Consider the following 26,895-nt stretch of genomic DNA (forward strand, 5'->3'; position numbering starts at 1 on the left):
TTCAGTGTGTTTCTTTATTGATTTTCTTTCTTCAATTTGCTCTGATGTATTTCACTGTAAAGTTTTCCTAAAACAAGTCTTATAACACAAGACAGGCAGTCGCTGCACAACACCGAGCGTCTTCTCCTAGATCTCAGACATCACATGGTCTCACGCCATAGCGAGCTGCCGTTCACTCTCCTCGGGAACGGTTTTCATAATAGAACCAACGCTCTTTGTGATGGTGCTTTTACTGATATTATTATTATGCAAAGACCTTTTTTTTCTTAATTAGAAAACTGTAGGTTACAATAAATTGGAATTACTTCAGCATTTTCATTGTGCTGATCCGTCCTTAACAATGAGAGTCAGACTGTCACTGAAGATCATTTGAAAACAGCTCAGTCACCAAAGCGAAATTAAGAGTGCTGTACATAAAATGCAGCTTTAGTTCCACCAGCGAGGCTCTCACCAACTAGTACGTCCATTCTCCGTACAAAATCTGGCTTAACTCTTAAAAATAGTGACTGCATTTAAATTCATTTTTGGCTGAATTTCTTAATGGACTGTAAGTCATTATGTGCTTTGTTGATTCTTAAGTGTGAAAGATAATTGCCATGGGCAGCGTGGACACGCTTTGATTATTGTCTGCTGGCTCTTGTGAATTATAATAGATCTAAATTAGATTCTCATATCCATCTCTTTGATACGAACAATTGCAATGGTTGTTGACAAGTTTTGGACCATTCAGGAACAGTGACACCACAGTAAACATGTTTTTTATTGTTATTATTATTTTATCATTTTAAATTTTTCATTTTCAGCCTTTTGGAATTGTTATTATGTTGAATGGTAAAGCAGCCTCAAAAGTCGGTACAGACAAGTAAAAATGAAAGATTGATTAGGCTGTGAAGTGCCGGTTCCCCTCTGAAATAGCACAGCACTTCTCTTCTAAATGAAGTCTAGATATTTCAAAAGATTTTTTAGCTGCTAAGAAAGTGGCGTCTTTGAAGTGAGCGTGTCCCCTTGGTAGTGATTCAGCTGAGGAATATTTTAGTAGGCTTGTCTTAAGATGTTCACACACATTCTCCACAATTAGTGTGTTCAGGGGCCATTTCGTGTCCAGTCCATCCTGAACAGAGCAGGCTTACCAAATAAACCTCACCACGAGGAATGTCTCCATCAGGATTTATTTATTTTATTTCGTTTTTATTATTTTCTCTTGAGCAGAGCTTTTAACTATTAAGAATGTGCCAATATTGAGTCCCCATCTCATATTTATATCTTCGTACATAATGCAGCTGCACAGTGCACAGCAAGTAAATCCATGCAATTTAGAGGGATATGTCAAGATATGTTTGACATTTGAATAGATCTGCAAGAAGAAAATGTATCCAACGTCTCAGTTTTCTTTGAATGGCTTCCCTGCTGTGTTTGGTATTCTTCTTGTTCTAACTGATATTCTATATTGTCTGGACGGGAATCTGATGACCTCTTTCCATCTCCATCACAAACAAATTGTTTATTTTAAGTGCAATTTCAAACCAGTCAATGAAACCTCGAGATGCACAATCCTGCAAAAAGTCACTGAAGTAGAAGCTGTGAAACCTTTTTAAACCAAATGTTTTGTCACATGGTATTGAGTAATATGTTAAAATTGTGCAATGATGTGAAACGTTGCTGTTTAAATATTACTGTCACCAATGTGTGATACAGTGCAGTAGTTTACATTAAAGTTTGGAGAACAACACTGTTACTTCCTGGATTCAGATTCTTTCTGGTTTAAATAAAAATTGAGCTCAGTCTGATGTGAGAAGCACACGTGAGAATTATGTCTTGCACTTGTTATTATTGCTCTCTGTATCTGATGGGAAAACATATAAGAGCATTCTTGCCTTTATACTGGTTCCATTAGTCTCCAGGGTCTCTGCTGTTGCAGGAATAGGACACTCTCCCCAACAAGCTAAAGGAAAGGATAAGTCACACACTCTTGTGCTGAGGGTATTCAGACAAAGTGCATTTTAAATTCTCTTCTGTATAATTGTATCCAATAATGCATTTTTGTTGTGATTTCTGAACAACAGTAGAAACACCAGCAGTGGTCTCCATACATAACTCCCATGCATATGTATGAATCTGTTTTTTGTTTGAATAGGATTTCAGTAAATGTTACCAAATTATTTGGTGGCACAATAGTCCTGAACAAAAAAAAAAAAAAGAAAGACAAAAACAGCATTGCTCTGTTGACTCTGCAGCTTGTTACATGTTTCTCCATTTCAGTGCTTTTTTATTGACTTGCAAGAATTGATGGGAGAAATGTGTGCTAATCATGGCACATTAGAAGTCTACAGCAGGCAGCCATAATGCATGCGCTGTGGCACATTTCCTCCATTTAGGATGAAAACGACTAACCAGATTGTCAACGATTTTAAAGACTCCACTGAATCCCTGTTAGAGTAGTTTGTAGTTAGTAGCAAAGTTGGCCATGCTGAGTGGTCACAGTAACACAGAGGATAAACATTCAGACACATGCTGAGGGAAATCAATTGTTGATGTTTCACTTGTGGTTTGTGTTGAGGGGTGTAGAATAGAATACAAAGTGCCTTATAGAGCATCATCACCGCACAATCAGTCAATATCAGTCTTGTTATAATATTTAATTTGGTGCTAATTAATTTGGTGGTTAGCACAATTATCCTTTGACTCATAAAACAAGAGTGAACCTGTGGGATTGTTTTTCTTCTGTTGTTCTTTTTGGGTTTCTTTGCAGAGACTGTGGGCTCATGTGGACAGAAAGCACGGTTTGAATGGCAATCATCAGTCTTCGCTGGTTCAATTGTGTTACCAACCTTGTAGCCCCAAGCAACAGACCACAATGAACAATTCCAGTCGAGATATTGTGAGGAAAAAACTGCTAGAAAAACATAGCTGGGAAGGGAAGCTCATTAACTACTTGTGGAATTGGCAAGGCGAGGGTCTAGAAGAAGGTGTGTGCAGTGGGGATTTTGTGGTGTGTGTGATAAGGAAGAGTGCAGTTAAATTCCTTAATGACTTATTTTGTATGCTCGGAGCGAACTATGCTCGGCTGTTTCTAGTAATTTAGCCTCTGTGCTTCCATTCTCTTTCTTTACAGGTACAGTTTGAAAGGGCTGGCTTTTTATTACAGTGAAATCATCTTTTTAAACTGGTCAGGGCGGCAGAGTTTTACTTTTGGTGTGAGGAATTGAAATTTTCCGATATTGGCTGATTAATTTCTCTTCAGCACAGTAAAAAAAAAAAAAAAAGAGCATCCCTTGAATGTATTTCATCAGGACATTTCTCTTGATGCTTTCTGCATCCATTATGAAACCCCTGCAATGAGCCCCCCAACTATGAATAATCTTTTCAACCCTCAGATAGAGATTTATGTGCCTCTTGTAAGAAGGTTTTCAACAGATAATGGCATACATGTGTTGGTATGTATACACTGAAGTGTGTCTTTCAGCTAATGGACACAAATAATGACAAAAGCTGACGGTTCTACCAGGAGACAAACAACAGTGATGATAAATACTCATGTTCGATGGACTGTCCGCCAGAGCTTCTCAAACCCTTATTGCAAAGAGCATCTTGGTATAATTTATGTATTAAAAAACACTGCAGTCATATTCAAGCTCAGAGCTTAGAGGGAGTCTTAACCTTTAGACAAGAGAATCTTCACAGTGAAATTGCCCTCAGCTAATGCAGTACATTGACATGCCTCTATTTATTAATATTACTGAACTCATGCTAATTCTTATTGTCTTTCAGTGTGCATGCAGAAGACTAGGCTTTTTTTTCCCCTATCCAAGCTCACAAGTCTTCAGAAAATTATGATTCAATAAAGTCACCGTGATTTAACAGCAACCTAATGGGCTGTAACACCTCACTGGAGTCAAAACCACCGGATTTTGTTGGATTTAGAGGATGACTGTGTCTTTTTCCTTTAAACAAAACAAATAACCTCAGTTCCTCCAAGACCAAGGGTAGAGAGGTCATTTGTGTTTACAGAGATACTGAAGCAGCTGCAGAGTGTTTTAGAGCTCTACAGTAACTCACTGTCCTTGCTGTAATATCCCTCATTAGTTACGAAGTGAAATATGTCTTCCACCTACAGAAACACAGCTGTATAAATATTGGTTTGATGCGGAAGTGTTGAGACATCGGTACTGGTGAGATAAGAAATGTTTAAATTTTCATGAATTCACCACTAGTCTGGTTTTTGGCGCTTACCCACACTCTAATTGGCATGTTCCTGTTCTTGTAGTGAGGAACTTCATGAATTATGTACGAAAAACAACTCACCACGTGTCCCATTATAACCACATTGTGCTATGCAATTTTTGGCCTGCTATTCTGGAGAAAAGACAGTGCTTGAGACAGCTCCATTCTCATTACAGCCCAAACTCAGCTTAGCTGGGGATCAACCAAAGCCCTTGTTTCTTACCTCTCGCGAACACAAAATCCCACCTCTTAAGCAACACCAGCGAAAGCCACTTGATTATAACGGTTCCCCATGCATTTTATCATCCTGACCTATTAAACAACCAGACATGCAACTGAGAACTAAATTTAATCTATAAATGATTTATGGTCAAGTAGAGTAGTAATATAGCTTACATTTATTCAGTGAGAAAGTGAGGCTAAATGTTTAATATAAACGTAAACGGTGAGGTTAGGTGCAAGAAAACACATGAGGTGACTGCATTTTAAAACACAGGCTGCTGCTGCTGCAGTGGTTTCCTTGCATGCCCTCACCTGAACCAGGTCTGGATTCTCAGTATTCATACTTAAGCAGGGTTTAATATTTTAGTGCACAGAAATGGGGACTTGATGCGTTAAATTGCAAATGTATGAGTCATAGTTGATCCATATTTAATGGGCCATGAACTGAGATTTACCAGCCAATACTGCTGAATAGAGTAGAGAGCCGCTCTTTGGCATGCTGCAACAGTCTGTTGTTGAATAAACAGAACAGCACTCATTGGTCATGCTTTCAGGAATTTAAACCTTAATGACCTTTTTGAGGAATTATTAGATATATAATGTTTCACGTTGGTGATGCATCTCTCTGGAATGCTCTGTGGGTGATGCAGAGTTACTTCTTGTATATTGATGTTGACCTGTCCTGTCCAACATTGAGAAGGCCAAGGGTAGCCAGGCAGAATGCTGGAGATTGTGTTTCTGTCAAGTCACTGCTTAGAATCTCTTATTTTCCTGTCATCACTCCTATGATTCAATTAAGAAGCTGCATTCCGCAGTCTGGCCAGGCCAGACAAGGAGACCAGTGATTGACAGGTAAAGACATTACTATGCGAAGGGAAAGAGAGTACAGGGAGAGATATGAATATTTGAGTAGATGGCATAAAAGAATCTTGTAATTGATTTTCTATCTAAGCTGTCGTTTCATTTACTGAATAAATGCATTCATTTCAGGCAGTGGGTTGTTCATACCGTCCCCATTGTCTCATTGTGAAGACAAACGTTATCGTATTTTGTATTTGATGGTGATTTTGCAGATTCTAAAACCTTTTGCTCGACTGCTCGGCTGCATGGCAGACAACTAAAAGGTTTTACAGCATTGTCCTTATCCTTGCACTACATGGGATGACTAGAAACACTGCCAACCATGTAACCTTGCTAAAAGTAGGCTGTGCTGAAATGAGCTTTGTGTGTTGTCCCCGTCCGACAGATGTGATCCACACCGTGGGCCCAGTGGCCAGAGGTCATGTGGGACCTACAGAGACCAATGACCTCACATCCTGCTACCAGAACTCCCTCAGGCTGATGAAGGAGCATGGCTTGAGCACTGTGGTGAGTACAGTATGCTACCACGCTCACACTCATCTGAGCAGAAATTTGTCTCCGTCCCGAGCAGCTTGAAATAAATGAATTATATGCTTCTGTGTTTTTGTTTGACAGTGGGTAAGCCTTCAGTGAGAACAGCTGTGTTTGAAAATTTTAGGAAATTTGGAAAAGGTACAAGAACAAAAGGATTTAGCATCTTTCATTTTTGATACAGTTCTGAAAAGCCTTAATCTTCTTTATATAAACAAAAGCAACAGAGAACACAACAAAATGGTAATGTTTCATGTTTGTAAAATGAAGGCTTTTCATGTGTACTACTTTGGCTTGTGATTAAATGAAAAGCAGGCCTTTGTATCCACCTCTCCATTGCCACTGCGAATAACTGCACAGTTTCTCCTTAGTCACTTTTTGGGAAGTCACTTTTAGGCCAGAAAACCTTTCTTAAATTCTCCTCATGGTTTTGACATAGATATGTGATTTATGATCTTTTGTTTCCAAGCAACTGAATGTCCAAATGCCCAAAGAGTAATTTCAGATGTCTGTGCCACCTCTCCAAGAAGCATTGTCTTCTTTAAAACACCGGAAAAGCACAAGGTTTAGTGTGCTGAACATGGCTTAATCGTAGGGGCTTTAGATGAGACAGTGCCCACACAATCCACAGCTGGCAGCGGCCGATCATTCACACAGCTTCTAGTCTGTTCTGGACCGTATGTTTCGGTCTGGTCCATGTGATATATGGATTTGCCCTGCCCACAGAGGGTAAACAAATCAGTATCACACCAAATAGCCACAAATCACATTTTCTGCACCAACCTACTGCCCTGCAGCCTCATCAGAGGCCAATCAATGGAAGTGGTTACCAGCAGAGAGAGGAGACATAGATGAGTACCAGTTTCATTAAGATGATTGTGACAAATTCCTGCTCTGTTGATGACTTATTGTGCGTGCGACCGACACCTCTAGGTAGCAATTAAATGGATTGTGAAGCCAAATTACTGATGTTGTTGTGGTAAGTGTTTTGAAGTTCTATCAAAATCAGCATCATGGCTGATTATCTGTAAACTTCTCTAATAAGAGTTGCATCCACGAAGATATGATGAGCCACAAGCATGACATTATGTTAGAAAGTCATTTACACAACAGCATTCTTTGCTCTGGTGGGCTCGAGGCTTCAGAGCACGGCACGCTCCAGCCAGCTTTCTATTTTCATCCACAAATGTTCCAGTCTTTGCTTTGTTTCCGGCACATTCCAAAGATTTATTTAGTTTAGTCCTATCTCTTGATTTATTTATCTAATAATCCATCTATTTATAAGAAACAGAGTTTCTGTTGTTTTCTGGGTCCTGTCTAATGTATTTAGACAGCTGCTCCGCGTTGAACAGGCCTTCAGTGAAAACAGTGGTGCTCTGTGATTGACTGGCCTTGTAGGATGAGCCTGGCCATTACATTATCTTAGCCGCAGTCCATTTCGACTCTCCTTGCTGCAAGGACAACAGAAAGCCTTTTCACCAAAAGCAAAAGGGAAATGGCTGTTTCTTCAAGCAAGGATGTGGCCTTGATTTAGCTTTACTCCAGCCCGCCTTGATATGCAAGACTTACTTGAAGAGAGGCTCCAAGGGTTCTCTGTTCCTAATTCTTTGTTAACAGACGGTCTTGCCTGGTGCCGAGCACAAGGAGTCCAAGTTTTTGGTTAGCTGATCAGCACTAAGCTCATTTTGACTCATCTGAAAGGGTCTCACTATGAGCTTTGCTGTGTGAGAGAAACAAGAGATCCCACCGAAGACGGGCACCCCGCCAAGTGGGTCTACAAAGTGGGCAAGAGAGGGGGGCTACATTTGGGAATCCTAGACGGCTGGCTCCCTAATGGGGATTCCAGAGCATTACAAAGGAATAGGAGTCAAAACAAAGCCTTACACAAAATAAACTTAAGCATGACAGATTAAAAAGAAGCAGAGCTTGGTAGTTAATCCCTGTTTCTTGGAGCTCAAAGCCAACCTTTAGGCTACAAAACAGTACAGCTACCACAGTTGTCACATGTCAAAATCTTTTTGTGACTGTAGCATGTCAAGACAGGGAGTTTATAGGGAATACCACTGACTTTTAGGGCTGGAAATGCATTTTCTTTACCTTAGGGCAGCTCAGTGTATCAGTGAACATTTATTACAGTATTATCCCCAGACACAAGTCAGAAACTAGATAGAAGAGCTTTTAATGTCCCTAATGTCCCTGATTTCCAGTTCTGCTGGGACGGAACTGGGAAAGATGGAAAATGTGACTTGTAGGCATCCTAAGGCAATTCCTGACTGAGTTTAGAGGCTTCTGAGTTTCTCTGTTGTATTCTTACCATTACTATGGAAAAAAAAAAAAACTAATGTGGAAGTAACAGTCTGAATGAATAGAGAGTGCAGAAATTCCTCAAGTCTTCCTTGTGGGGCAGCTTAGAAAGTGGCTCATGAGGGCATTAAAATTAGATGCTTGTGTCTTTGTTTTAGTTTTAGGAGGCAATTGTGTAAATTTGCAGAGTTATGTAAAATATTCCAGGCCAGAGAAACACATTTTTGATTTTATTCTTTTGATAACACTTTAGGTGTTGGTAATTAAGTGCTGCATAAGCTAAAACAATCACCTCTAGACTGATACTGCAGTGTCTTTTTATCTAAAGGCTTAAAACTCAGGCTGGATATTTTGTCCATATTGGATGAAATGTAAAGGCAGGTGTGCTCGTGTTATTTCTATGACTAACCCTGACCAAAGGACAAACTGTAAATAAAGGATGCAGTTCTAAGCTTTACTGATGGCCTTCAGATGAAAAATGAGCCGGAGCCAAGAAACCCACCATTTAACCTCCGCACTGAAGTTGAAAGCTATCTGTGCACTTTTTCACAACCTCACTCTGTCTTAGTCTCTGGATAAATATCTGATGGCTGGATGACTTATTGAGTTGTGTTTGTCAAATCATTTGGCTGCTGCGCATCCTGGAACCCATGTGCATACGAACACCATGTCCGTCATGTGCATCTTACCGGGCTTTATGTGCGTGTGTCTGTGTCGTTGCAATGTTCTTTACTCATTCCTTTTTTGCCTCGAAGACTCTTATGCTCTTATGCTTCAGTGCTTTTTTTTTTTTAAATTTCCTTTTTTGCTGCGGCTGAAAGAGCAGCAGGCTGTCACAGCTCCCTGGGCTCTGACTGACCACAGCCCACAGTCAGGATGCCAGCATTCCCGGCTGGGCTCTGCAACATCACACAGGGGAGTCGTGGGAGCTGTGCAGCCTGTGAGCAGAGCTGCAGCTCAGGGCCTATGAGCAGCACATTGTGAAACAGCCCCCTCCTCTGCTCAGTGCTTGTTACACTACATTGTGCTGTTCGCTTCCAAAGGAGGCTCAGGTGAGGAGCCAGAGAGGAAATATAGCCAGAAATATGGATTTTTGGTGGATTGATTCTAGACATGAATTGTGATAATAACACCGCCTCGCAGGTCGATAGGTGTTAAGATGCTGTAGCAGGCTATCAATATTTGCTTGAGCTGGGACATATTAAATAGGTCTCATCATGGTTGCTCTGATATACGGAGCATGCCTTGTTATTATGGTCTATTTGGAAACAGCTGAAATTGTTGGGGAAACTCGCTACTCAGCAGTACCACATTATTGCATTCAACATAATTTTCAGAAGACAACAGACGGAAAAAAGATTTTCTATAATTTGTTTGTGTGTTTAGATGCCATGCAGTGCGCAAGACATGCAGATTTTCAACCGCTGACTGAGACCTGCCAATCACTTCATCTTCTAACTGGAAGAAAAATTTCTTGCAATCAAGATTAGGTTTTTATATCAGGCGGTGAAATCATTCACCTGTGTGTATGCGCATTTTAACAATGCACTCGTGGGTGTGTGTGCATTGTATCTGTGTACAGTCAGACCCTGGGGGACCTCCTCTCCAAAGAGCTAGAAAAAGCCATACAGAACATGCAACTGAGGAGACGGTTAATGCAGGTCCCCTGTCTTGGTTAGTCATGGAAGGCTGCTCAGATTCTTCCCTGGAAGCAAGCGTAGCATCTGTCAGGCAGAAACAGACAGACTGTGTGGAGGGGGACGCCACCATCTGGAAGCCATTCAGCCTTAGACTCTGTTTCATTTTGGAGCCATATTAAACACCCCTTAGACTGTGACCTTTAGAATAAAAGAATAGCCGTGTTTACCCAAAACATCATTATTTTTTCATTTAATTTAGCTTTCCGTTTGAGTCTTTGGGGAGTGTTCTGTTGCGACAGAATAAATGTGATTTAAGTCTTGAGGGTATGCAGCATAAAGATACAGCGAGCATTTTAGTTGTTGACTAATGATCTCGTGGCGAACTGAGTCTCCTTTTTGTTCCTAATTTGACGCTGACAGGCCACAATTTGATGTTTTCCAAAAGTATATGTCATTAAGCTATTTCTGGCTGCGTGCAGTGGGCTAGCAGCTGTCACTGTGGACATTGACAGGGTCGCAGACTGCATTTAGTGGCCTCCTCTCTGACTCCCAGGCGGCCCTGGAAGTGTTTTGCAGTCATAACACACTGGCTTCGAGGAGATCCAGCAGGGAAGCCACAAATTGCCCGTTGAGAAAAATGCTGAAAGCCAAGTGGATTGGAGATGAATCGTGTAGAATGATAGGATTAGCCACCCTTCTCTGTGGACTCATTCCAAGGCAACATTAGCTTCCATTCATTTTAACCAAAATGCATTCCTGCAAACGATATCTTAAAGTGACACATTAGCATGCGCAGCCTGCTTGAAGATGACAGCTGATAGCCCCTACTAGATAATCTGTTTCACATGACAGGGACAGCAAGGGAAGAACAAACAAACACTGCATCAATGGGATAAGTGACCATGCCCCCAAGGTGTCTTTGAGATAGACAACACACGAGGGTTTGGAGGGCAAATTGACTTTAACCTCATTGTAGATTCTGTTGTGGACGACGAGGTTTAAAAGCATCTCCTCTGTTCGCAGGAATAATGTGAAATATGCTGTAAATAACTTTTACTGTTCCACCTTTATTAATGTAGGTCACTGGTGATATTTGAAAATGTGTTTTTTACTGCTGTATTTAAGTGCACTGGAGGGTCTTTGTCATTATTTATGTTTCCAAATACTACCATATCAAACTTAACGACTCTGTACTCCACCCTATTCCATTTTGGTGTGCCGACTCCCCAAGCGATTAATTAATTTTCATTTATGCACTGAACAGATCGCGCACAAACTTTTCCTCTATCCGCTTCTCTACCCTTTCTCGTAAATTATTGTTCACGAGTGCAAGCGACTCTAGATTTAATCATATAATGGCTGATAGAAGTGTAGAGGCTTGATTGCGCACATACTTGGCTTCTGACCATAGCAAAGTAAACTGTGCCATTAATTGGGATAGAAGAATGAGAGGTTTACTGCTGATCTGCTTACAGAAAGCAGTTGGTCTTTGTGTCTATCAGCCAGTTTTGCATTTAGTTCATACTTTGAATTCCTCCACAATAGAGCTGAAGCCCATTTTCTTTATGATAATATTTGAGAAATTTAATTTGCAAATGTACTGTAGACCTTCACAGCCAACTCCCCTTATGTAGCGCAGTTTTCTCCCCACAGGCCACATCTATAGTTCATATAAGAGTATGAAGGCTAAATACAATGAAAGAAAGAAGCAAAATGCTAAAACGATTTGCTTCTAACATCAGATGAACACGTCCCCCCCACCCCCACAGTAAAAATCAGCATATCAGCAGAACATTTTGTTTCACTTTTCTCCAAACCAGCAGACATAGCTTATTTGTTTTTGGAATTGAGCTTTACCAGTCAAGATTTGTGAGACAGATGTCATGCTTTACTCCTTTCGTTTGTTGTTGGTTCCTTTTGTCAAAATGTCAGCATTCTTGCGTTGTTCATCATGTTGAGTGTTAATCCAGCTGAAGATCTAGAGTAGAAACAGACACCGAGCTTGAATGGAGGCGAAAAAAAAGCGCAGTATGTGCCACAGTGGATTTCAGAGAGTGTCCCCTCATCAGCAATTAGCTACAATATGAGATTATAGCCCAGCCCTCTCTGCGGCCAGTCAGCCAGTCCTTGCTCGTAGCCCACCTCCACATAGAGTACCTGCGTGCGTCCCAAAGGTTAATTAGACTGAATTGTTCAAAAGGTCACGCCGCCATTTAAATTAGCCATTGCTATTTGTCTGATCCAAATTATTGGCAACAATGGGCCAATTAGATCCAATTACACTAATAGTGGTTGTGGTTATCTGCCACCTAGTCTAAGTTAATGTCCATTGGAGCCCCAATTACCCCAACATCCTGATTCAGAAGGAGGCAACGACAGCAGGAGGAGCTCCAGGTCTGGGTAAAGGGAACAGCCCTGTTTCATCATCTTCCCTTGACATTCCCTTCACTCCAGGGAAGACTGCAACTTTATGTGAGGTGGAATATTAGGATATGTAAAATGTGACATTTCCACACATCTCGAGAGGGGTAATCACAGTTGATGGGGATTGAAGAGGTAATCTCCGGAGTGTCTATGTGGAGGGAGCTGATGTGAGCATGGTAGCGTCTTGATTACAAGCACAGGAAGCCAACAGTAATCATTGGAAAGACAAAACCTTGTCTCCTACAAAGGCTACTCCACCTAGATCTTCTGTGAGGGAAACGGCAGCGGCACTGTTCTAGATTAATGCGCTCTGACAATAATAAAGGTTCTTCAAATAATTTAAGTGCTAAAGCACAGTCAAGCAGTATAAGGCTCAGACTCAGGCTGGGTTCACTTAATGTTTTCCTCTGCTGTCGTACCTGGCTGTGAGGAGCTCCTAGAGACAGTCTCTTGAATTTCTATGAGGCTCATATCCCTCTGCGGTACCATCAGAGAATAGAGGCGACAGCTCGTACCCAACTGAGGGACTGTCGGAGGAAGTTGTTGATTAAACAGTTGCCGTTCCTGCCATACGCCATGATACAAGAACACCACAGTGAGCATGCATTGATGGAACGTACTTGAAGAATGTGGGCAATGCAGGAGAAGAAAAAGAATTTCTGTCTGTCTTTGTCTGTGCTTCACAACAGGAACGACAAGGCGACTCCTTCCTTACCCCTGGTTTGACGTACAGAGAATACAAACAGGAGAAAAGCTCAGGGATCCACCCATGGAAAGAATACTGTAGTTAATTCTGATTAGCAACATCTCACTCAGATAAACTGCAGTGCTGTCAGTCGCAACAATGCTGATCTTCAAAGCAGGTCTCAAATCTTTCGCCTGAGGAAGGCCACTTTTACTCACATTGTTTCCGACAAGAAGAAAACTCAAGCGGAGACAGCACATGGACAGTGGCGTCTTGTTTGCTTTGATGCTTCCTCAGCTAAACCAATACGTACAAAATCTCAACAAAAAACAGCCGAGTCCTTGCTGTACACCTGAAATATTGTTTTTTTTTTTTTTTCCTGCTGCAGGCTCCCATCTGTTTAGAGCTGTGCTTGAGTCTGAGACACTAGTGTCATCAAACAGTTCCTCCACCACTTGATAAATGCTTCTCCTTTGATCAAAGGAGCTGAGCGGGAAAGGAGGATGTGGAATACACGACATGCAAAGCAGGCCCCTCTCGTAGCCTGACAGTTGCTCCTCAACCGAGTAAATCTCAGCAATCTCGCAGATACTGTAACAGATTGCTGTTCATCGGCAGCGGACCTTGGTGGGATGAGTTCTTGTTTACATCATTATGGTTAATTACCATGCAGAATCAGCGCAGCCAACAGCGTCTGTACTGCATGTGTGTGTGTTTGCGCGTGTGTCAGTAAAGCTGGACAGTGCTGTCACACTCCCAGTCATCTCATTACTAATGCAGCACCATCCTAAGGTAACGCCTCTTGCTGCTCTGCTGTGTTTGCTCATGATCCTTTGAGTCTATGCCAGTGGCTGGGACTACCCCAACAGCATATGTAAATGAATATCCAGGGAACCCTTTGTATCTACTCATGTACAGATCACCCAGTCAGCTTCTACTTCCAACTGGTCCACAAATCTTGGTGACACGTTATGCTGCAATTGTGATACGCATGGCGACGTTTTCAATTTAACACTCGCAGATGAATATTTTAATTATTATTGAGTGACTAGTAATACGCTGAATCTGTGCGTTCCTTTTAATGCATTTAATTAAAGTTACAAGGCGAGACGTTTAACACGACTCTGCATCAGAAAATAAGCTTCTTGGACGGTTATGTATCGAGAAAGAAACAACACGATAAAGCGAGCGTGCGTGAGCATGTGATGAATTAGCGTTAATGGGGTTAGTAGCTCCACCGCAGATGTGAGTCTTAGTTTTACACCAGTGTTGAATCTAGTTCCTTGGCCTCAAAGCATCTTTCTAGCAGTCTTTCATTTGTGGCTTTTATGAAGCCAGGTGTTGAACCCAGTGTTGACCTTGCCAGGGCCATGTCCATGAAACTGAAATTTCCTGGTCTATCGCAGGGTTCCATTTCAACAAGCTCGCACCCAATTATCCTTCAATCATAGTCCCCAGTCTTACAGATGTGTTTGGTCGAAGTACAAGGTCTCTCTATCGTGGTTGACACACAGGGGACATTCTCTCTTGCTCTGGCTGCACACATGAAATGTTTTCAAAGGAAAAAAAATCACATCGCATCTCAGATAAAGATGAAGGTCACCGAGGAATTATTTATTTAGTTATTTGTAGCTTTTACGCTTAATAAACAGCAATTATGATCAAGGCATCAGGCAGGAAGATTCAGCAGAGTATATTACATCAACACCTTTAGACAGACAAATTAGTATTCTGTCAGGCTGCTAAAGGAGGTGCTAACTGATCCACTGTTTCTTAGGTTGCTTTTTCTCCTAATGTTTTTGTTTATGCAACAGCTGTGAGATCAGCTCTTAATTATATGCACTGATATTAAATGCTACCTTGTAATTAATGCAAGGTAGTTGTTGCTTTCATACATTTTTTAAAAACTGGACACGACAGAGCTGGTGAATAAATACAGACTGTGAAATGAGTGATGTTTAGTTAGTGATGAGAGAGTGATTTAATTTAAAAAGGGGAGAGAAGTTAATATTTCTTTTAAATCATTTCACCTCAAATAAATTGTAATCTTTTTAAACTTAATCTTGTAGTTGACATTGTGTTCTTTCTAACCCATTTTTTTTTTTTTTTCCTTTTTTCAAGTTTTTTCTCGCTGAGCACAAACTGGGACTTGAATCCTAATGCCACACAGCTAGTTGTTGTCCCTGCTCTGAGATTATTTACAGTTTTTCACCGCAGGTTGTCTTCAGATTTTTCATAGCAAGCCTTCTCTGAACCTTAAAACATACTGCGCACAACTCTTTCCTGTGTTTTGTTAATGCATTGGTTCCCGTGTGTTTTATCAAACAGAATGCATAAGGCGGCGAGCTGACAGCTATTGGGAGCCTTGGGAATGTTTGTAGTTCTTTGTGTGGTTCAGAAGTGCACAACTGCATGTCTACATCCAGGATATGCATAAAGTCAGAAAGGAATATTTAAATTAGTCTCCATCTGCTTGGAACATATTTATGATCAGCGTTGTTTGGTTTGATGGCAGCAAACTGGGAGCAGTGCATGTTTTGTTGACCGATTGGCCAGCCCATATTTATGTCTGTGTATGAGAACATCAGGAAAGACTCAATGCAAAGTTCTTAAGACTTAAGTCGTATCCACAGATGAACCAAAGTCTCAAGTCTTGCACTCTCATCATTTTGTTATCAAAACCACAGCAGTCTTCCCCGCAGGCTCAGGTGAGTGGTTGTGTGTATTGGCAGACACGCCAATGTTTATGCACTCCTACATAATTCTTTAATCACGGTGCTATTACCCCACACATACACCCAGTTTAGTGCCATTATTATCTCCCAAGGTCACAGCTAACGAGGGCTGACACACTGCGCCTGGCCTGAGCTGATTGACTCACAGTTTTAAACTGGCTCAATCTAGGCCTACTCAGCAATTCAGCAGGCAATGCGGCACCTTGCACAGGTTTATGAGAGAAGTATATTCGCTCTAACGCTGCAGGATTGTCTTTGATGTTGGAGATTGCCACAGAGGTGGAAGTTGTGCATTTCTGACCCATTTTATCCCGTCTACTGACCCTGATATTTGTGTTCTGACTGAGGACTCAAATTTACTTTCCGAGAACATTTTAATGGTTAATAGTATTTAAAAATGTGTTGTTGACCCTGTGCTTAACATTTAGCTGAATGTTCTGCAGTGAGCTAGAAACAGGCCGTTCTCTGTGGGCATGTATATTATTATTATTATATCAGTGATTAAATTTGGGATAGAGAAAGCACATAGCAGCTGAATATCAGACACCTGATTGCAAATGTGCAGCTAGTCCTTGAGTTACACCCCCACCTTCCACATTCTCTCCTGTTCCAAGTTAATTAAAAATTATACGACATGTTAGCATTAAATCATTATGAAGTAGGCCTACTGAAGTAATCATTTCATGGGGTAATTTAGCAGATTAAACATTTCTTTCATTGTCAACCAGTGACCTTGATATCGTAAATGTCATACTTTCCTTTTATGAATGATGCCGGTACTGTCAGGCCCATAGAGCAGATTTAAATTTAAATCTGCTATTACTGTACCTGTATCCACCTTTTTCATTTCACATAGAGATGAATTTAGAAAACCCAAAGGTTTAGTCAGCAGGCCGCGTGCTGAATGAAGTGCCTGCCGGAGCGAACACAGGGGTGTATCTTGTTTCATGACTTTTTGCGCACAGCTTGGAATGCCAGATAACCTCCAAATCTCACTCCTCTTAATATCTAATGTCACATTCATAAACCCCTGGTAATGACAGTATGCATGGAGTGACATCTGGGGCTCTTTATTGTTGATGTTAGCCCCCTCAAAGGAGAGAAAAGGACATTAGATCAAAACTATGCAACAAAATAAGTGTGTTAACACTCATTTTCATATATGTAGTAGAATGCCAACAGCATGTATTTTTGGCTTTTGTCGTGTATTCTTTTGGAGCAATTAAAACAGAACGCACTCTACAGTTTCCCATTCAGTGATGCAGTGAAGGGGCTCTATTATGAAAATGGAGAGAAGTGATTTGAGATAAATACACACATCAGATCACTTTGGCTCAATCAAGGCCATCACGGCTCCAGATTTCTAACGAGAGAATTTATTGGCTCCCCGCCTGAGCGCAGTCCTGCAAGAGTCCTTGACTTTTCCAGAAAGAGGCTGAGTCATAAGGAAATGTGTATGTGCTTCACATAGAGCTCCATCGGGCATAACGATGATGACCTACATGATGATCTCTTATCCAAGCATAATTGTGATCCACAGTAAATACTAATCAGGCTTCTCCGGGTTGTTTTGTCCTCGTTTTACATTATTGATAAAGAGATGTTATAGAAAAACATAGTATAGCCTGCCCCAGTGTATTCATTTTTTTTTCTCAAAAGCATTTCCCGACTGACAGAATTGTTTGGCTACATTATTTATTGCAGTAGAATATGAATCCTCAGTCCCATAAAGTGATTCAGTACATTTTTGCTCTAAAAACATGTGATGTATTTGGTGCAGAGAAAATGGTTTTCCAGTTTTAGTAACTAATTAATGCTTTATCAATATTCATGATGAACTCCACATTTAGAAAACTGTAATTAGCTGTATTATCCTCTGGCCATTTGTGAAAAAGTTATCCCTATAGTTCAAACCAAACCACAGCAACAACTCCAGTTTCTGACCAAATGGTATGCGTTGCAGTGACATATTACCTTGCTCAAATATCAGATATCAGTCGGGTGGCAAGCAGCACATGACAGGACCACTTCAGACCAGCGCTTAGTCTGCATGGGAGTTAGAAAGAGCCGATGGATGGTGTCATAATTCACTGGAGCCACCTGGTGATTCCCTCAGTCACCTTCCTGTTTCCTCTCAGCCAGCTGCTCCCTGTACGCCCAATCAATCTGCGGTGCCACTGCTCCTGCAATTCACCATGACCTTGAGTGGCACGTCCCCTCTCTTTCGTTTGGGATGTCGGTGGGCTTTTGCGTCCCTCCTCATTCCTCCTCATTTAGAGATGCACCTGTGCTCAGACCAAGATAACACCACTTTGCAATGCAGCTCCTGGAATTTGACTGAATTTAATAAAAATCTCATACACCCAGATTGTGGCAGGAAGGCCCTGCATGCTGTTTTTGTTTCTTCTGCCTTCTGTTGCATATATTCACCATGTTTATCTACCATTTTCTGTGGTTGTTCAAATGACCTCTTCATCTGAGTAAAAGCAAAAGATTGAAAAGATTCCATTTGCATTCTTTGGAGATATCCCCAGTTTCTTAGTTTTTGGTTACTGCTTCTGTTGTTTGTTTTTGTTTTTTGCACATGAAGAAATCAGGACACATAATTGTGTTGAAGCAAGTATGAGCCTTCATATTCATAATAGTAATGGTAATTTTGCAGCCAGATAAGCAATTATAGAGTTGCTTCACAAAGCAGCTTGGAAGTACCATTTCTATCTAGTGCCTCCTCCCTTGAGTCTCTTTTTTTGTTTGTTGTTGAAGTCTAGAGAAAGTGGCGACTTGTTGTTCTGCTTGGTTGGCCATAGACATGTATTGTCTGGGCCAGGCCAGGGTGGCAGAGTGGCTTCCTTCACAGCCCCAGTGTGACAGAGCTGTCTCTACATGAAGGTGACCCTCTCCCTGCACCCTCCACTCTGCCCAGTGTGCCTGTCAGGTCCTACAGGCGACATGGTCTATTAAGCACTTTAATGATGACCACAGCCTCATGCACTCACACAGCAGACCCTTACTCCTTTATATCTTTATATCTCTGTGTATATTTTAAATGATGAATGTATGGGAGTGTATGTATGAGTATGTTTTTTTTCTGTGCCTCCATCCTTGCAGAAAGGAGCCTAACTTCAGCTAGTCCAGTCATCCAGCTCGTGTCTGAGGGGAGATTTTGATTAGGCCTGGACACTTGGTGAAATAAATCTCCTTTGGGATTTAAAGGTGTATAGTTTGAACTGGCAATCCTTCAGAAGGCTTTTAAACTCAATAAATCCACTAACGCCCCAGTGTTTCAAAACACTGCTTTTACAGCCTCATACTTTATATCTATATCCTGCACTGTGGTGTAAAAGTGACAGGGCTACTGGAAGATGGCAACAAGCCTTGGGGAGCACTCCTGCTACCACTTTCACATCTGTTGATCCTCCATATCCCTGTACCTGCTATGAATAAGGGAAGTTTGCTACGTGACAAGGCAAGTGTATTATGCACTCTCTCCTTGAGTTTAGCAAGAAGAGACCATGAGGTTCAGATGGCAGCTGCTGGGCTCGGTGTTGGTACGTCTTCAGATGAGTGTAAATGTGGGGACAGGGGATGAGATTAGGTCTCCCAGGGCGTCTTCACCGCAGTTCATCCCATCGTAATTACCTCCATGCAGTGTTTACATTCGGTGACCACCGGAGTCTGTGTCCTCCTGATTCTCAAACAGGTTGGGTTAGGAACAGGGGTGAACAGGGCAACACTGCCACCTTTGTGATGTTGCAGTCCCAGAAATTTGAATGTGGGTACCACAACCAATGAAATTCAGTGCATCCTCATACATAATTCAATTCAGACACACAGTAACAGGGAATTCATATGAACTGCAGCCTAAACACACATATAAACGACTGTGTTCTGTGGAATCAGGTGTGCACAAATTGTTTTGGCTTTATATCTTTATATCAAACACACATTTGCTCACTGTCTTCTGAAAATCAAATATCTACAATTTTCAAGATTTTGAATTTTCTACATAAGCTGAATGTGGATCATAAATTGGCGTTGTCACTCTTGTTTTCCATTAGCAGTGATCAGATGGAGAAGCTAAATGTCAGAAACCAAACTGTGCTCATTCTTAATTGACCTTTCACTAAACCACGCTTTCGCTAAGCAACTGACCAATCATAGCTTTGTGACTGTAACCAGGCACCAGCAGGCCTGTCAAGCTTTTCTCTGCATGTTCATGTGGAGTGCATGAGGCTCTAAGAGGAGCGATACTCGCAAGAGTTTGGAGAGTGGTGTCTTTTTTGTAGTCTTTTAAAAAACTTAAGATACAGAAGCAGACAGACTTCTCAGCTGTCACAGAGTTTAAGCATTAGCATTAGCTCACATTAGCTAGCTACGATGTTAAAACCTGCTAGCAAGAGTAATTTTAGCCAGAAAAATCCACGGTCATGTCAAGTTGATGAATTCATGAAGGCAAAGCCCACGTATGTAACATTAATCCTCCGGCACTGGTCAACCATCCACTCGAAACTAAGGCTATAGAATTTTAAGGATTAGTTTAATAATTCACGTCAATGGTGCTGAGAACAGTATTATTTAGACTTAAAAAAGCACCCAAACGGGCATCCCTTTTTTTTATTTGTTTTAGTGACATTCCCTTTCACCTTACATAAAAGTGTCGCATCACAGAATTCATATTCAGTCTGTACTAATTCTGATTTGTGCGACGACTGTGCTTTTGTGTGCCTTCATATGGTTTCAGACAAGCAAGGCTGAAACATTGTCAAAGAAAGGCACAGAAAACTGAAATGTGCATTCACACTGTCACCTTTCAAGAACCTTTTTATATAGAGACAAAGTGATACAAGGCCCTTTATTTTTGCCGTAGGTGTGAATATCATTAGATCTACCATGAGTGCAATAAATGCGAGTAGGTTCAGTAGCCTTTGCCCATGAGACAATAAAACACATATGGAAATGAGCCGACAGCATGACTAATAGCTTGCAGTTTGAACCAGGCGCCCATCTCAGCAAAATGCCTGTTCTCTTTAAGTGAGCCATTATACAGTTATCAATGAGCCTGCTTTGCCTTTGATCTCTATTTTAAGAGTTGAGTATGTTACTCCTGAAGAAAGAAACACCTTAGAGCAGACACCAGTTTGCATGCTGTTTACCGTCATGCCCAAAATGAGGATGAAATGAATACAAAGGAAGCTGTCACTCCCCGCGTCCCTCCTGTCCCTAATCCTTCCACTCCTGAGCCTGTGCCTGCCACATCATCATCAGAGCTAAGATCAAGGTGTGAGAGAATGGCCCACAGGTCTGCACAGAGGGAGAGCTGACCTCCTCAGAGCTTACTATGTCCTTGGACCAAAGTCCTTTTAAGGGCTAGACATAATCATTGAAAACCGATTCTGTGCAGTGTGCCCAAATTGAGCTTTACTTTGGATCACTGATCTTGCTTTGTGGACATTCCCTGAGGCAGTCATCGTATCTAAAGTGTCAGTTGTATAAAGACAATTTAGTCATCTCATTTGAAGGCTCTTATGTTCATACAGCTGGAATAAACCAAAGCCAGAAACATGCATTATTGTGTGTACAGTAGATATATTGGTATTCATGCCCACGGTACCGCAAGCTTAAATTTTTATTACTTAAAGCGCACCGGACCAGTATATGCTGTAAATTGAAAAATAGTGTTTTCTCACGCTAATACGACACAGGCCTTGACCTCTCATCCCGCTACTGTTAATTAGTGTTGGTTGCTCTTACCTCTGGGCAAGCTCAGATTTATGGCTTTATGTTGTGAGGAGCTTTAAAGAGAAAGTGTTCTGCAGGGGCCCAGCCTGCCCACGAACTACATGGATAAACAGGCTTTCATACTCTGCGTCAAATCTACGGGAAACATATAGATTCCTTAACTGCATATGTTAATGCTGTGTCACACTGAAATCTACCTACGATTTTGCAATCTAAGGCCTTATACAGTGTAATCTATAGAATGATTCATTCAAACATTAAAGGGATTCTTGGACATCTTGGGATTATTTGCTGACTTATCGAGCATTACATAAGAAAATCAATATCAATTTCATCCCTGGACTTTCAGTACAGAGATAGATCAGTCTAGTGTTTAGCCTACCCTCGCACAAACATTGGCAGCAGAGGGAAATAGCCAGCCTCCAACAGAAGAAAAAGCCATCCAGGTACCCAGGGTTATCTGTCTGCCTTCAGTAGCTGCACCATTTCTTACTCGTGCCCATTCATCTCCCCCAGTCTACCTGGGCTCATAAACATGCTGCAGCCTGCCTTTTATTCCCCCACAACATTGCATCACAGGAGTTTACACAGGCTATGTATCACTGGAGTTGCGCAAATGGGATGAGCTATCATCAGTGTTGCGGAACTGAGTGCGATGAAGGCAATCACAGAGCACCCTGAGCTTCCGTTAACAAAGAGTTCATTAAGTGCATTGAATTCCCAGTTGACAAAAACATCCCAGGCTTCAAGTCTTGGAGTAATTATTCCTAAAGCACAAGGCCGATGAAGAAATCAGAAGAAACAGACTTACCCAGTGGTATACTGTATGTTTTGCCTTTGACTATACAGGAAAAAGACAAACATTCACTCTTCTAATTGGAAAATGTGTTCATATGATTCAATAATAATTATGTACTTACCATACTTCCAAAGGGTCACTGCTACACCAGTACAGAGAGCTCAATTCGATTTGCAGTTAATGAGGTTGGGTCTCTAACGAATGCTAGTTTTTATTTTGTATGTAGTGCTTTGGGAAATGTGGTTATGGCCTATTTTATCATTCGTTATGATTCTTGCAGATCTCCCATTTACATTCATTTGGGTAAAATGGAACTTATCCTTTCCATTTTATACAGTTAGACGCTAAAGAGTCCACCAAAAATAAGCTACGGAGCCTTCGTTTGCTGTATTTCCTGAAGATCATTTTTATATAAACAAACATTATCTTATTATCTGCAGGAAATCTGTGTTGCCATCTTGTATGTGGCTGTTGTGCTGACAACTTGACTTTGTCACTGTGCAATCAGTCAACCTTCAAAGGCTGCATACAGCCAATGGCCTGGAGGCTTTAGGGAGTTAATTTCTATTGGGATTTGTGCATGTCCTTTATTCTGGGTGATCACTGGACTGCAACTAAGAATAATCTCTAGTTTCAAATCAACCGTATTAATTCTAGCCACCCTGCTGATTGCATGGCACTGTATTGCCCTTTCTCTGTTTTACCTTGTTACACTGACTCCTCTATAACCCCTGCACAATAACCTTGACTTCATACATGTAGTGCCAAAATGATACCATACCCCTAATCACACTGTAGCTCACCGATAAACCTATAATGTTATAAATAATGCAGGGAAAGGCTTAGTAGCTCGGTTCAAACCAGTTTGGCCAATTCCGGAAATCTAGCAAGGCTTTTGTCCCTCAGTACAGCCTGAGTAAAGCCAGGCCTTTAGTCTTTATTCGGTTTTTAGGTGGCATCAATTAGTATGCAATATGCAGCAGACCTGATTTTTGTTTCACACTGGTCCTGCCACAAAGACAGGGGCCATGCAGCAGGTCACTTGTCTTCATATGTATGCTGTTCTGTCACCTCGAAATTCAGAGTGGGCCTTTTGACTTTGAAGCCCCTTTGATATGGTGCTTTTTGAAATGTTGAAGGACGCCTTGAAAGGAAAAAATGTTTAATTAGTAGCCTTATGATGGAAGGGTACCATAGGCTGGCTTTCACATTGCAAGACCAGAAACCCCTTTTTTTTCCCTCTTCTCTGATTAAATGTGCGGTTGAAGTTGATTTATGAATGGAAATTAAAGAAATGTCTCATGAAAAATGCCCCCTAATTATTATTTTACCATTCATTTACATCAACCACTTGGGAATCATCTGCTCTTGAGTTACAAATCACCAGCTATATTTTAGGATTACTGATAATTCTGACCTCCAAGCCCCATATGCAGCTAATCTCTACTGAGACAGTATGACATGAGTTATGGATATTTGAGAATCCACACATGCCCTGGTTTTACCTTTCATAGAGGGATATGTGCTTTGGCTTGTCTCTTTTGCTCCATTTTATCTTGAGCATTTCAGAGGCTTTCTCACTTTGAGATATGTTATAAAACAGCGGTTTGATAGATTCAGACAGAATCCTCCTAGTCCCTGCTTTGATCATTTTCTTTATGCCCACCTGTAATTGAGGCCTCCAAAATGCAAATGACTTCTAATGCTCCACACCATGCACACCATGATCTACATATCTTAAGCACTCATTGGAATAATCACAGGCTTTAGAGGCCCTGAGGCATATTGAATGATGTCTTTTACACTGAGAGTTGAGGTTCAAATATTCAAATCCAACATTTTGCTCAGAATTACCACAGATACAGTTTTCCTTCATTTACTGCTTTCTTTCCCTCTGTCTCAGGATTCAATCAGAATGCCTCCTACAGTTTATAATGTCAGGTCTCTTGTGATAAATACAATAAAAATTTCATAACACCATTATAATCATGTCAGGGTGAAGATCTTAATCAAAGTAAAGTTCAAGGCTTTAAAGGAAGCGGATGTATGAGCGTAAATTGTGAAATAAAAGCTGATCAAATAGCTGAGGCTGCGGCCTGTTGGAACAAATTAAGTCTGGTCACCAATAAAGGAAAAAAGAGGACATGACATACGCTATAATGGCTCACATGCTGAACCCGTGAAAATATACAATTTTACAGTTTTTAACAGTTCTGTTCTTGATCCATAGATACAAAGTTTAGTTTCCATTTACTGCAAATTGCCACATCAAGCAGGAGACAGGTCAACAACAGAGAGGCTTCTCACTAAAATATGACCACAATTATACATAAAGGTCTGTCTCTAATAACAGCTTGTCTCAAATTAAGTCCTGGTTCTCCCTTCAGTTGTGGTAAATAAAGACCCTGGCCACTGTTATTTAGATTTTGCGGCATTTCATGATGATTTCTCCTCAGATAACAAAGCCACAGGTCTATTACCCCAAATGTCAGTCTGAAGCTCTCTTCAGTCCACAGCGTGTCAGATAAGCCTGCAGACATGTCTTGATTTCACCCACTACAAGCATGCAAATCTAATCAACAAGTTATGTTTTCAAAAAGAGAAAATAACGACAAGAAGCATGCCTGCAGCTGTACAGAGCACTGGTACAGTGGAATAGAAGGAATACATTTTGCCATTGAGTTTACCTGACATGTTCCTCGCCTACTCATTTGAGTTCTGTCAATCATGTAAGGGTCACGTGAAGGTCAGTCAGTTTGTCTCACTGACATGAATTCCTTTCTTTTGTCTTTGTCTCTCCAGTGCTCAGTGGTCAGTGATAGAATTCCAACTGATACTGAGCAGGAGTCCTCATACATAAATATGAGCAGACGTCTGGTTGCTTGTGCCCTCAGTTCACAGTAGTATCATTTTTATGCCACTCTAAATGCTCCCTCTTTAACACTGAGAGAATCAGTGTCACGAGCGGACCACTGTAGGAGATATGAATTATAAAAGAGAATGATTTCCTCCCAGAACTGCACAGTATTTGTCCATTCGATGTACTGGTATGCAATATAGCATGCTGTATATGTTAAAGTTTTGCAGGCACTTTACAGTTTTTTTTTTAAAGTAGCTTTTGAGTTCCTAATGTAATGTCCATATTGTATTTTTAAAAAGCTTCTCAGTGTACCTGTGCACTGTAGCTTAGGGCTTCAATGTGAATTGTGCTTGATCAAGCATACTGCTGGTCATGGACCAATGAGTCAAGCAGTCATCAGTTCGGTATCTGCTTGTATTTGGTCCACTGCTCTGCCCTATCCACAGGGCGCAGCATTTACACCCTGTTTTTTTGGCCATTCATCTCACCTCTGTCATGTGTTTGGCTGGCAGACATGCTGCAGCCTGTCTCTCTTCCCCCTGCAACACTGCATCCATCGCATGTGCAGATTAGATCAGCGCTGCGGAACTGAGTGCGATGAACGCGATCATAGAACACCCTGAGCTTCATTATGGCCAATGACAGTCCAGCTGCTATATCTATCCTTCGTCCAACCCCAGTGTCTTCCCTTGTGGACCCACAAATTTCCATTTCTGATAAGTCAGCAAGATCTCAGGGCTGTCCTACTGTGGAGGTGGTAAGTGTTAAGGAGTGAACCTTTTGACTCCTTTATGCACAACTTCCTCATGTCTGGAGTCCTACAGGCTGCTTGTCTGGCTGTGGCTCAGGAGGTCCACTGATCACAAGTTTGGTGGTTCGATCCCCAGCTCCTCCTGTCCATATGTCAAATTGTCGACATGTGGATTGCAGCTAGCTTGCATGGTAGCTCGCTGTCATCTGTGTGGTAGTGTGTGAAGCCCTTTGGATAAAAACGTTATATAAATGCATCCATTTACTGAATAACCTGTAGTTTGTAATATAAAGTGGAAAATAGGGAGGACAGTGGGAGGCCAGAGCCAGCGAGACAGAAACACTACACACTACTGTGTCTTTAACACATCCATCACACTTCTTTCAATAAAAATGTTTCTTATTTGTCAAAGTGTGCACATTGCCAATATAAATGGCAGCATCTGTTAACATGCACAAAGAGGTCTGATAATCCTTATTTAAGTAATCTTACTTGAAAATGATTCATATTAAACCTCATGTTTGGATTAGAGGAACCCAGTAAACGTCCCAGTTTAATTACTAAAGAAGAGGTTAAGATTGTTGGTATGTTTCAGTATTGAATATTTTGTTGTCAGGTGGGAACCTCATACCACTTTCACTGTTTGTTTACATTGCTGCTACAGACTGCACTCGCACATCACGATAGATGCACGTTGATGTCAACAAAACCATTGTGGGAAGCACTATTTACAATTTCTGTAGTCTGGTTTGTCATTTCTTTCCTCTGTATCAGACATTACCTGCTGCTGCTTAGGGAAAGGATTTACTTGGTGGTGGCATATTTTCATACTTTATTGCTGGCAGGACCCTAGAGGACGACAGGAATGTTCTGTTCTGGTTTATTCATAACAACACAAATTCTCCATCTCTAGATAGCGACGGTGCATGCAAACAGCTTATCCTTAATAAGCTGTTTTCCAGAGTGTCATGGCCAGTAAGTTACTCCCTGCATGTAAACATTGTCAGTGACGCCGAGTCCTTAATGGACACTCAGATATTATTGTGATAATAGTTACACTTGATCACAGCAGATATAAAAACGGGTGGTGGGACTCGGGCCATTAAGTTCCAGGTTTCTCACC

At 41.2% G+C, this 26,895-nt stretch overlaps 1 protein-coding gene across 5 annotated transcripts in view; it reads left to right on the plus strand.

The window, feature by feature from the left end:
- macrod2 (mono-ADP ribosylhydrolase 2) overlaps positions 1 to 26,895 on the plus strand; it is a 399,810-nt gene that overhangs the window by 275,161 nt on the left and 97,754 nt on the right. For all 5 annotated transcript variants that reach the window (XM_076743643.1, XM_076743644.1, XM_076743645.1 and 2 more), the window contains exon 6: positions 5,690 to 5,811. In XM_076743643.1, the coding sequence (XP_076599758.1) occupies positions 5,690 to 5,811 (122 nt within the window). The remainder of the gene's footprint in view (positions 1 to 5,689; positions 5,812 to 26,895) is intronic.

Source organism: Chaetodon auriga, chromosome 11 (assembly GCF_051107435.1).
Source record: "Chaetodon auriga isolate fChaAug3 chromosome 11, fChaAug3.hap1, whole genome shotgun sequence".
In the NCBI taxonomy this organism is placed as follows: domain Eukaryota; kingdom Metazoa; phylum Chordata; class Actinopteri; order Chaetodontiformes; family Chaetodontidae; genus Chaetodon; species Chaetodon auriga.